We start from the raw sequence: 12,503 nt of genomic DNA on the forward strand, positions 1-12,503 counted from the left end.
CTCGGCAGCTGTTAAAGCTGCAAATCGCTTCATTGATTTGCCATTACTTATTGGCCGCATCCTCATCACCATGAACTGGAAGGCACAAACATTGTCAGATGTTAACCACTGGTGTGCAGCGACGCTTAAATGGGACAGGGCTGAGGCAACAGTCTTGAGGCGAGAGGAAGCCGACGGGCTGCGAAGGCTCCCTATAGCAGCAGATTAAGAGGTGCTATTGTTGAATGTACAGACACACATAAAGGCATTAAATAACTAACCCCCGCATTAGGTTGATAATTCGGCTATGCCACAAAGCGCTTTGAAATGCACCTTTTCCTTCTATATACCGTGATGCAGCAGGAGGAGACGGACACTATTAATTTTGGACTAAATAGTTGCAACCCAATCGTCCGAGTATTATATGATGTGATGACACCCCTACATGACTTTATATTTGAAAAATACTGTTCATCCAGCCAACCATTATCTGCCCGTGTTGCAGGCACACATGTCATGCACAGTATTTTTTTAATCAAAGATAACCAATGACAAATTAAAAACTGCATACCAACCCTTACTGTTTTTCATGTGGATGGCGATATATCGGCCTTGCATAGTACAAAAGTGCCTTATCTTGAGGAACTTTCACAAAAAAGTGCTGATTCAAAACAGTTTCAGATTTTTAGAATTTGAAAGTTAAAGCTAACCTCTTAATGATGGAAAAGACCATATTAACATCCTGTATATAGAAGGAGGGACCAGGCCGAATTTAGTGGGGCCAAAATAAATTGACTCTAATAAGTAAAGGGATCACCTTGTGTAAGAAGGAAATTACTTTTAATTCACTGATTGTATGAAACACCACAGAAGAGGCGGGACACTCACTCATGGAGTCAATGAACAGCGAATTTAACAAGGCATTCTGGTCTCTAATCATGAACAACACCTCACCATTCCTGCCAAGGCAGAAACTCATATCAATGCCAGTACATGCCCAGTTGATAAAGGCAGCAGTACTCAAATGAGTCAAAAAACAACTGCACAATATCTTGATATGGCACCCTAAGAAACTAGTAAAGCTGAGCCTCCCACTGACCTGAACGTGATGTCACATAGAAAGGATATTATCAGGCGTGATAGTAGTGAGAAGAAAACATTTATTCCTATATGGCATAACATTCACATACTGTTTGAGCATAAAAGTCACATCCTCCCTCTCCCAAACCTATGTAAGACCTATAAGATAAATGTCTACTCCTGCATGGGTAGCGCTTTATGAGACATGATGAACCGTTGGCTCGCGGAGAATTGATTGGATCGTTTGTATTAACATTAGGAATGTTGATTGATTTGTTGCACTTCAGTGGGCATGTTTCCTTTCCCACTAGGTCCAGGGAAAAGAGAAATGTTTTACTCAACAAAATTGTTATTCGGACCAGTGATAATTGAAATGTATTTTACTACTCATTATTGTATCTATTGTACATGATCATACGTATGTAAAAGTACATGTGATATATTTAGAAATAATATTTGTATCTGGTAATTACCTGGTCATTGTCTGATGGCTGGGATGCTATAAACATCCAGCACTTATTACAGAAAGTTTTGATTTGACTGCATGGAAAAGTCTACATATCGGCATATTCTCATTGGCATGATATGGGGGATATCTTCCGGGTGCACACTTCACTTCCATTCACTCAATCAAGTCTGTCTTTTGTGTTTCAACCATGCCTACATCCGGACTCATCATGGACCCTAATTTGTCATCTGCTTTGTGCTTTAAACAGGGACTCCCTGGAGCTTCAGGGCCACGTGGCGAGAAGGTAGGAATCTGTTAGAACATTTCATTACAAGGTTACAGATTTAATTTGTTTCATACAACTTTGCACTGGATTGTCCAAGTAGTATTGTAGCTGGTCCTAAGCCAAATTACAGCCCAACCATACCGGATGGGGACAGATCTTTGTACTTCATCATCCCCTTAGACACCCTTTTGCGATTGGCAGTCTTCACATTCAGAGTCGAGAGTTGGTAAAAAGCAGTAGATGGTCACCCAGTCCTTGAGGTACCCAGGCATGAATGTGAGCATACAGTGCTTCGCAATCTGGGCCTTGTAATGATTAACAAATGCACAAGTTGGAAGACAGTGCATTTCCACTGAGATTGGGATGAGTTGCGCAGACTGGTTGGATCACCTACTCCATGCATTCACTACCTTTGGAAATTGTTTTGAGTGCTGCTTGCTAATCCTCTCTCCCTTTCTTTTCTTGTGACATCTGCCATTTTTCCTCGGTAGTTAACACCTTTAGACAAACATCATTGACTTAAATATTGCCCCATGTAGTTTCCTAGTTTCTGAACTGTTTCAATCAATTCTCCTGGAGGTGTTACCTCTGCAGTAGGAGCCAATGGGCTTGATAGTCAAAGCCATTTATGGCTGATAACCTTGTTTGCAGCAAAAAATGGCTACATTTGGTCCTGACAGTTATCCACAATGCAATCCTGCAGGCGTAATTCGTTTTAATACTGGGTAATCTTCACCAGGAGTGCATGGAATTTGCAAATCTCAAGCAAAGATCGGTAGTGGGCTACATTCTCTCCGTCCAAATTCTGTGCAGAATTAACGAAAGGAGGAAGCCCAGGAGGGAAGGATGCTGACACAGCCAATGCTAACCTCTGCACACGCATTAATCAGGCACTAGACTGCACAGCCCCTTTGCTAAAAACCAAATCTGGGGGACGCATAAACAAAACTGCCCCGTGGTTCAACGCTGAACTAAGAGTTCAGAAAACTGCACTGAAAAGAACCGAAAGAGAATGGCGAAAGACTCTCTCTGAAGAAACCAGAAAGAATTATCTAACCGAGAGACGAATCTACCATGGACTAATCAGAAAGACAAAAACAGCATATTTTACGAATAGGATCAGTGAGGCTGGTAACTCGACGAAAGAGCTGTTTTCACTCTACAAAACTCTTTCAAGCGGAAACCCAGCTATTGCCCCCGCTGACTGCTCGCCAGAATTGTGTGACAAAATCGCAGATTTTTTCTCAGATAAAATAACAAAAATCTACTCAGCATTCCCCACGCAGTCCAAAACCGGGGCAGACTTCGTTGAAAGCCCAAGGGAGTGGGGAGATAAACCTAGACTTATCAACTTTACTACCCCTCCCACGGAAGATCTTCTAAAAATCTACAGGTCGGTGAAGTCGGGCTCTCCGAGAGACCCTACCACACCGAAACGCCTGACGGATAGTCTAAGGGTACTAGAACCATACATTAGACATGTACTCGATGTATCTTTTACCACCAAGACAGTACCTAGGGAGTGGAAAAAGGCGGTGGTTCTGCCCCTCAGGAAGAAACCTACCATCAGTTTTGAGAAACTTGACAATCTCCGCCCAATTTCACTCCTGCCCTACCTAGCCAAGGTGGCCGAAAAAACGGTCAATAAACAACTAATGGACTTCGTGGAAAAGGCTGCCTTATTGCACGACACCCAATTCGGATTCCGCCCCCGCCACTCTACAGAGTCCGCACTGCTTACTGCAGTTGAGACCCTACGTCAGGGGGTAGATGAGGGACACACCATGGCCCTCATCCTATTGGACCTGAGTGCAGCGTTCGACACTGTGGCGCACGACAACTTGCTACAGTGTCTGAACAACGGAGGTATATCCGAAGCTGCACTCCAATGGTTACAATCCTTCCTGACAGGGAGAAGCTTCCAGGTTCGCCAGGGCGACCACTACTCGAGAAACATAGGTTTGGGTCAGGGCGTCCCCCAGGGTTCGTCCCTGAGCCCAACCTTGTTTAATCTCTATGTCTCTCCAGTGGCTTCAATTGCCGTGAGTCACGGATTGAGCATCGTGTCATACGCCGATGACACGCAGCTGGCTATCTCCCTATCGCGTGCACCCGGTCTTGCGATGGACAGTTTAAGGAACTGCATGCAAGAACTTGCAGCCTGGATGTCCACCAACTGCCTTAAGTTAAACGGCAACAAGACCGAGGTGCTCGTGGTGGGGGGGAACCCATCTGTTTGGTCATCGGCGTGGTGGCCTCCATGTCTGGATGAAGCTCCCATACCCCGCCAGGGAGTAAAAAACCTAGGCGTATGGCTCGACGATGACCTATCTTTTGGACCCCAAATAGACCGAGTTGCAGGCGTCTGTTTTGGTGTCCTAAAAACCATAAGGAAGGTCCTTGACCTCCTTCCTATGTCAGCACGGAAAACACTGGTACATGCCCTTGTGACATCACGCCTAGACTACGGCAACCTACTTTACCTGGGTACCACCTGCAAAGCCATGAATCGCCTTCAGGTAATACAGAACGCGGCAGCCCGTCTCATCCTAAAAATCCCTAAACGATCAGACACCAAAGCCGCTCTCAAAACCCTCCACTGGTTGCCAGTAAAAAGCAGAGTGGAATTCAAAGCCCTCTGTACATGCCACCGCATCCTGGCTAAGAAATCTCCTATTCCACTCCAGAACTTAGTGACAAGGTATACACCTGCGCGCGAGCTGCACTCCTGATATGAGGGCCTACTTAAGGTTCCTAGGGTCAAAAGAGCCTGTATTGGCGGACGCTCCTTCCGCTATCTGGCAGCGAAAAGCTGGAATTCCCTCCCTCTCCATCTCCGTCTGGATCCATCCGAATCCAGCTTCCGCAAGAACCTAAAAACACACCTGTTCTCCAGATAACGGATCACTGGTCTCCACCTCGCTCAGAGTTCTTCAGTTGCAGCGCGGGGACACGCTTTGGCGTAACCAAGCGCTTTATAAGCTACCCTTATTATTATTATAGTGGAGGGATCAAGGCATGGGTTGTTTTGCAAATTTCTGAGCACCCACAAACTCTAGAGCTTGTAGGCCTTCACAAACTCCTATCCGACCCTTTCTTACTCTAAAAATCTTAAGTGATTTACCCCCGAAAAGGACTGGAGTAACTTCCTTTCCAGAACTGGATCAAACCAAATTCGGTTGGCATGAAGGGTAATGAATTTCTCCATGACCCCATGGAGAAAGATAAGAAAATAAATGTGCTTTAGCATCGACCAGCCTTTAAAAAAAATATCATATGACAGACTTGAAGGCTGTGACTACTGCGGGTTCCACTTGTTCTATTGCTGAGGTTTGTGAGTGTTGAAAAATCGTAAACCTGCGCTTGTGAGGTACAGTACTTCTATGTGTGAAGGTCTAGCATTCCCTTTGTGAATAAAGCCCAATATCCTAGATGTAGCCTTACAGTGTTGGGAACAGAAATAATACATCCTTCCCATTTTTTGCTGGTCATATATTTCCTTCCTCATCTCAGAATACATTTTAAGTTCACTTCACAGCCTTATTACAAGAGTCGGGGGCTGATTTAGATTGCAGAGTACATATTTTACTCTGTCAGGGCAACGGAGTAAAATACTCCATCATTCTTATGAAGTAGCTATACTCTGTATTTATGGATTTTGCTGCCCCAGTTGACACTTCTAATATTGGCAGGAACCACCGTCACGGCGGTTCTTCTCAATACATTGAAAGTGTGCTGTTTGGCTCCATCAACATGACGGTACCGTACGGCACCCTTTCAGTATCTGTTTTTTAATTTTCAAAAACAAATTCCAAAGTGAGATTTTCTTTTTGAAAATAAAAAAAAGGAATGACCCTCTCAACATTCAAGTTTTCTGCCATGGTGTGAGGGTCATTGAGATGTTTTTATTTTCACTTACATCCACATTTTCGATGGTGATGCCTGAAAGTAAAAACTGCCCATTTATCTGCCCAGTCTAAATAGGGAGGGCATACAAATGGCCAAACCTCCAACGGCCCTCTCTCTATCAGGCCATCAGTAGTGTATGTCAGCGGCAGAGACGGAGTAGTCTCCGTCACTGATCCTAAATGAGGCGGGCAGAACTTCAGTTTGACGGACAGGGTACTCAGTCGCTGTTGCAAAGGAGTACCTCTCCACCAAACTATAAATTAGGCTCTTAGTGACTTGGAGGCCAGGCCTCTTTTAAATGTAGGAAGTGAGATCTCAGTGCATGGATTTAACTCCTTGTTACAAGAGACGATTCATCACCACAAGTTAGGGAAAAGGTCAACAGTATGTGGTATAAGCAGTGTAATAATACCTTAGATTGGGCATAGTTTTGAGATCAATTGATAGACAACCCCACAATCCCTCCCTTGTCTAATGCCCTTTGAGCTCTCCCTTTAGTATCATTCCTCAAGACTTCTGTACCCTTGATGCATGTCTTGTAGTTGGCTGAACTCAAACCAGGCTGCCACCTGCTGGACAACTCTAGCTGCTGTTCCAAAGCACGCCTCAAGATGATTCCTCCCTTTGATGCATCAGGAGTATCTTAGCTCTTCAATTCACCTGCAAAAAAGACACCCTCATCTGCAAGTTTCTTGCAAGGGCATGCATCAACTGCAGAACTGATCAATGCCTTCACCTGTGTGTTGACTTCTTTCCATCAGTATTGTTTTGTTCAACAAAACTACACATCCCTCAATCAATCCATAGTTCAGTTTATCCACTTGTAACCGGGTCAGAAGGAAAACGCAACAGGCTACGTCGGGACAAGGAAGGCTTTATTTTTAAATAGTCTCTTCTTTTTTGGGATGCCAGTTTCGGATAGCCCGGTAGGATGATATAGAGCCTTGAAGGTGAGTGTTCCTCTTCTCTGTGGGGCGATGGGGTACTCGTTTAGGCTGTTCGACGGCGTGGGTCTTCAGGACCGGTAGATGCAGAGAGGGGACTCTCCGGGGTCCGCCAAAGACAAACAGAAAAGTGGGAGTCAATACAACCGTTTGTAAGAGTTCAAGGGACTCGGGAGTGAGGGAAACACACTGGTGCACACGTGAAAGAGAGAGAGAATCCGTACGGGTGGTGGGGAGGAGTGCCAGTGAGGGGAGGGTAGTCTCTATTTACACAGCACGGGCGGCGAGCGACAGCGTCTTTTAGCCCTCAGCCTTCTCCCGCCTCCCGACCCAACCCGAGAAACGGTCCCGTACCTGGGTCAGCCACGCTCCTCCGTGGGCGTGGCTCGGCGAAGCTTGGTTGCGGAGTCCTCCTGTCTCCGGCTTCCAGTCCCCTGTAGTACTCCCTCCGCCAGGGCTCGATCTCTTCTCCTGGCGTCCTCGCGGTTCGTCCTGTAGTTGTCTCTCCGGTCCTCCGATCTCCTTCTCCTCTGCTCTCGCTCCGGTGTCCGTGCACACTCTGTTTCGCTCTTCGGGAGTTCTTATTGACTGCCAGATACAGCCGTCATCGCAGGGGGCGGGGCTTTCTTGGAGCATGTCCCAGTTAAAGGGGCCGACTTCACAGTCCGACACATCCGTTAGGGAAGCCGTCCACGAGTCTCCCTGCTGAGAATAAAGCATATGGTCCGTGACTTCCCGAGCTGCCCACCAGTCACCCCCTGGTCTGACGCCTTCCCCGCTGATCTTGTGACACCACTTTACTTCCATCGTGAAACTGGAACACTATCGACAGCTTCACTGAACCCATCTTAGATCACATATCCATGTGCCCCACCATGCTACAAACAGACTTTCTGCTATACTATTTAGAAGGTCTCAGGCAATTCTTGCCTTTACATGTTTTCCCATTATTTTCCTGACTATTAATGCCTGGCTGATTATCCTGTAGTTTCAGCCTCTTCTTCACTTCCGCTTTAAGGAGTGGGGCTTACACCTGCCTTTCTGCTGTCCTATTCTGGGATGCCTTGATTCTGATCCCGTTGTGCTATCCATCTTCATCTTTCCAAGCTCCCACAGTACCCTTATGTTATTTGTGAATGGGTTGGCCTCGACGTGCTCTCTTCAATTCATATACACATAACTACTCTCTCGTCCCTTAGAGTTGCTTCCTATAGTTCATTGATGTTTTTTTTTGTTTCAGGGGGATCAAGGAGCACCCGGAGAACCTGGAAAGTCGGTGAGCATTGGGGGGGACTGTTTGTTTGCACAGAATGTATTATGTTTCTTGCTTCTAGGAGTGGAAAGCTGCTGAGAAAAGTGTCAAACATAAGAAAAGCCAAGTAACTAAGCCAAGTAACCCACACTTGTCGAAGCTCAGTTTAAGGTTAAATGTGTTGAAAATTGATTGTCTCGGTTTGTGTTGCCAATTTTTCTTTCATTAAGGGGTTCATAAATTAATTTGCACACAGTTATGAGAGACCTTCTAAACATTTGTCACTTTCGAGCAATCCCTGATGGATGCCACGTGCACACATTTTGCTGTACATCATTGGAGCCCGGGAATAGAGGGCAGTTGTTTCCATGGTTGGTAGAGGCTCGGTGTAGTGGATCTGGCACAGGATCATCAATTCTTCAATAAATAGTGTCCCTTCTTGAACTACAATGTCTTAAAATGACTTTCAGGGGCTAACTACATCCTGTGGTGTGCTGCCTCTGTCTCTTTTTAATGGACAAAGGGGCTGATTTAGATTTTGTCGGAGAGGGTACTCTGTCGCAGCAAACTAAAGGTCCACCCACCTGACTTACAGATGGGCAGACTTCAAGAATGTCAGGAGACCATTCTATCTCCGTCACTGACATGCTCCTCCGACTGGCTGACGGAGTAAGGGCCGCCGGAGGTCTGACCATTCGACTGCCTGACAGATTTAGAGTGGGCGGTCAAATACTCAGTTTTTACTCTTCCTTACTTCCATGAAAAATGAGGCAGTAAGGGACTGTAAGCATGTTTAAATGACCCCCCACACTATGGGAGAGAACTCCAATGGTGTGGGGGTCGTTAGTTGATGTTTTCCAATCCTGCTTTTTAAAAAACAAAAACATGTTAAATGTTTGCTGAATGGTATTGACATATTCACAGAAACTGCTGTGTTGGCTTTAGAGTTGTCCGCGGGACTGGTAGACAACTCTAAAAATGGCGGGCATATGCCATGCCAACTGAATTACCTCCACCCACCAAATTCCAAACCAGCCCTAAAGTCAAGAAACCAGGTCCATCATGTTGCACCTTTCTGTGCATATATATGAACACCTGGGACATAAAACATTTGTGACTGGAGCTATTTCACGTCCTCAGGTCTTAGTTATGGCAGTGCATGGTGCAAACAATTCTACTACCATAATAGGAAAACAGGTCACTATAGGCATTAATGTGTGACCAGAATCTGTGTGCTTATATGCTGTGTTGCGTTTTGTTCTGGCGGTGATGTGTTTTTGCGCTGTATTATCACTAAGTGTTGCGTTGCATTCTGTTTTGACTGTTTTGTTGTTCTGTGCCTTTGTATGTCTAAATTGTATTGTTTAGTTGCTTTGTGCAAGTTATTGTGCTGTGCTCAGTTGTTTAGATATGTCAGTGCTGTTACATTTCCATCCAAAAGAAGCACATGCCTTTAAATTACCTCAACAAACAACTATTTACCACTGTCTAAGGTGCAACAAAGAGCGCTGCTGCGGCTTCTCAACTACTTACGGCACCAGACAGAACAGTGCCAGAGACTGTGGGCCCGATTCACAGAACTAACTTAAGACAAAATCCTAAACTTACTACTTTTGGTATTCACTGAAGGCATTTAGTAGTAGTAAAGTTAGGATTTTGTCTTAGGTCTGTCTTAAGTCTGTCCTAAGTTTGTCTTAAGTTTGTCTTATGTCTGTCTTAAATCTGTCTTAAGTTTGTCTTAAGTTTGTCTTAAGTCTGTCTTAAGTCTGCCTTAAGTTTGTCTTAAGTCTGTCCTAAGTTTGTCTTAAGTCTGTCTTAAGTCTGTCCTACTACTTTTGGTATTCACAGAAGGCATTTAGTAGTAGTAAAGTTAGGATTTTGTCTTAAGTTTGACTTAAGACAGACTTAAGACAGACTTAAGACAGACTTAAAACAGTCTTAAGACAGTCTTAAGACAAACTTAAGACAAACGTAGGACAGACTTAAGACAGACTTAAGACAGACTTAAGACAGACTTAGGACAGACTTAAGACAGACTTAAGACAGACTTAAGACAGACTTAAGACAAAATCCTAACTTTACTACTACTAAATGCCTTCTGTGAATACCAAAAGTAGTAAGTTTAGGACTTTGTCTTAAGTTAGTTCTGTGAATCGGGCCCTGTGTCTTAAATCAGCTCCTGCAGTGCTCGCTTCATGACACTTTAAAGGGTTCGGCAAATGTACAGAAGAAAAATGTGTGGGTGTGAGTCGTACGGGTCATTCACTTTCTCGAAAACGTGTTTTTGCCCAATTATTTTAACTCCTGATTTATTCTGTTTAACGATGATTAATCATTTTCTCTGTTTTCCCTCTAGGTTTCTGTCACTGGTGGATACAAAGGAGATAAGGTAACAGTGCTGAGTTCAGAGATACTGCCTCATCAGTGCCCAGTAGACTAGGAAAGAGTAGAGAAGTGAGAAAGTAAGTGAGTGAGTGAGAGAGTGAGCACACAAGCAAGCGAGTGAGTGAGTCTTGGAATAAGCAAATTATTGAACAATTAAATAAGTGAGTGAATAATTGAGGGTGTGAGTCTTTGAAAGAAAGTGTGAACAAGTGAATAAGTGAGTGAGTGAGTGAGTGAGTATGAATAAGCTAGTTGGCAAACAAATGAGCAGGTAAGTGAGTGAATTAGAAAAGTTATAAGTGAGACTTTTTTATAAGTGAGTGTTTGAATGGGTGAGTAAGTGAATGAGGGATCGACAAAATGAGTCTTAAAATGAGGGAATGGTTGAATGAGTGAGTGATTGGATGAGTATTTGAATGAGTATGTGATTGAACAAATGAATAAGTGAGTGAATGATTCTTTGAATATGTGAGTGAATGAACTAGTGAATAGGCGAGTGAGAAAGGAAATTAACATGTGAGTTTTTGAATGAGTGAATAAACAAATGAGCGAGTAAATGAGAAAGTATGTGAGTGAGCACCAGAGTGTCACTCTTCACTTATCTACTAGATTAATAATGGTGAAGGGACATGAGTTGAAAGGCAACAACAGAGCAGTCCTCACTGAGCTCTCGCGCTTGATGGTCTGGACCAGTTGTGCCCCGTGAGACGAAATGGACGACGGACACATTTTGTGAACAGGCAACTCTAACAAGACATTTAAGAGTACATTTACCCCACTGGATTTGAACCTGTGACAAAGAGTCATTCATAAACACCTTCTGTGGATGGAGTAGTCAACTGAGCAGTCACATCGAGCTCATAAGAAAGTCTGGGGTGTTTCATGGCAGGCTTTTGCTTTTGAAAGTCCACAAGGGCTGGGGAAAAGTCACTCAAATCAAAAGATATGCCATACTAGGAGATTTCTACTGAATGCCCAGCTAATAGGCTGTGACAAGGCATGCACAACTATTACAATTGTATTTCAAAATCTCACATTCCATACAATAAATTCATCAACAGATAACCAGTGATATTTCAAGTTCAGTTATATTTTGAAGCAATCAATTTTCTATGAAACTTAATCTTCCACACAGTTATAAAATAAAACAGAATTTCTTAACACAAAATTGAATTTTCAATCATTCTTTTTAACATATACTATTATGATGTTCCATGCATCTTCATGTCAATTGATGTTCATTATGCCCAATGCATTTTGTAGGCCAATAATCCCCTGTGTGACGATTAGTAGTAACCCTATCACTGAGAAAAAGTAGGGTCTGAAGAAAAGCACACGCAGCTCTTCACTCACTCACCCGCTCACTAGTTTGCTCACTGACTTAAGAGACAGCAGAAGGATGAGACATGTCTGGGTGATTTCTCACTGTTGTCTTGACTCATGAAGCCCTGGATGGGATCGTTGGAAATCTGCAGCCGTAAGATTACTCCTGTGCTTGCAGAAATTTTCTGACTTTCATGAGGTTCACAGAGAAGTCTGAAATGCCTCGGAAATCTAGAAGAGTCGCACGTTTCTAGTGGCGGAGGCGTAAAAGTTACTCATGAGGAAAATCCACCAGATGGAAAATTTTGCATATGTAAAATTGACATAAATGTGCATAATCACTTGGAACTGTTGGTGTTCTCTACAAAAACTGCTTCCCTTGTAAGAATGCTCTTCTCCTACACTAAAGTATGGGGGGGCCTCTTCCAGGTTTCGCCCTGCAAGCACTTACTCCTGCCCTTGATGGGAGCACATCTGTGTGAATTTGCCAGCAAGGAGTATATGAATTGCCACACAAGATGAGTTACTGGGTGTTCACCTACTTTTGCCTGTAGGCCCAACCCGAAACGCCCACACACCCACTCCTAAGCCTGAATTTGTAATTATGGAAATTCCACCACCCTGGCAGAATGTTTACGTTCTCAGATGCACTCTGCACGGAATAAATTCTGCCATTTCTGATTCTGTGAATTTACCCGCACAAACAGCTTTTTTGCACACCTAAGTAGAACTTGGGTGTGAAACAAGACAACACGTCACTTGGTCATTCTTCCAAGAAGCCATTGCTCATCAGATAGTTAGCAGACATTGAGTTAGTTTATCAGCTTAAATCTCACCCATCATGAACTGGTGAAGTCCATGTCAAGGAAACTCAAAGTTTAGGTCTATTTTTATGAA

General features: G+C 43.9%; 1 protein-coding gene across 1 annotated transcript in view; it reads left to right on the plus strand.

Annotated features, from left to right (window-relative positions):
- Positions 1 to 12,503, plus strand: part of LOC146797369 (uncharacterized) — a 401,286-nt gene that overhangs the window by 112,459 nt on the left and 276,324 nt on the right. The window contains exons 29-31 of the mRNA XM_085624372.1: positions 1,776 to 1,811; positions 7,887 to 7,922; positions 10,255 to 10,287. Of these exons, the coding sequence (XP_085480498.1) occupies positions 1,776 to 1,811; positions 7,887 to 7,922; positions 10,255 to 10,287 (105 nt within the window). The remainder of the gene's footprint in view (positions 1 to 1,775; positions 1,812 to 7,886; positions 7,923 to 10,254; positions 10,288 to 12,503) is intronic.

Source organism: Triturus cristatus, chromosome 9, assembly GCF_964204655.1.
Source record: "Triturus cristatus chromosome 9, aTriCri1.1, whole genome shotgun sequence".
NCBI lineage: Eukaryota > Metazoa > Chordata > Amphibia > Caudata > Salamandridae > Triturus > Triturus cristatus.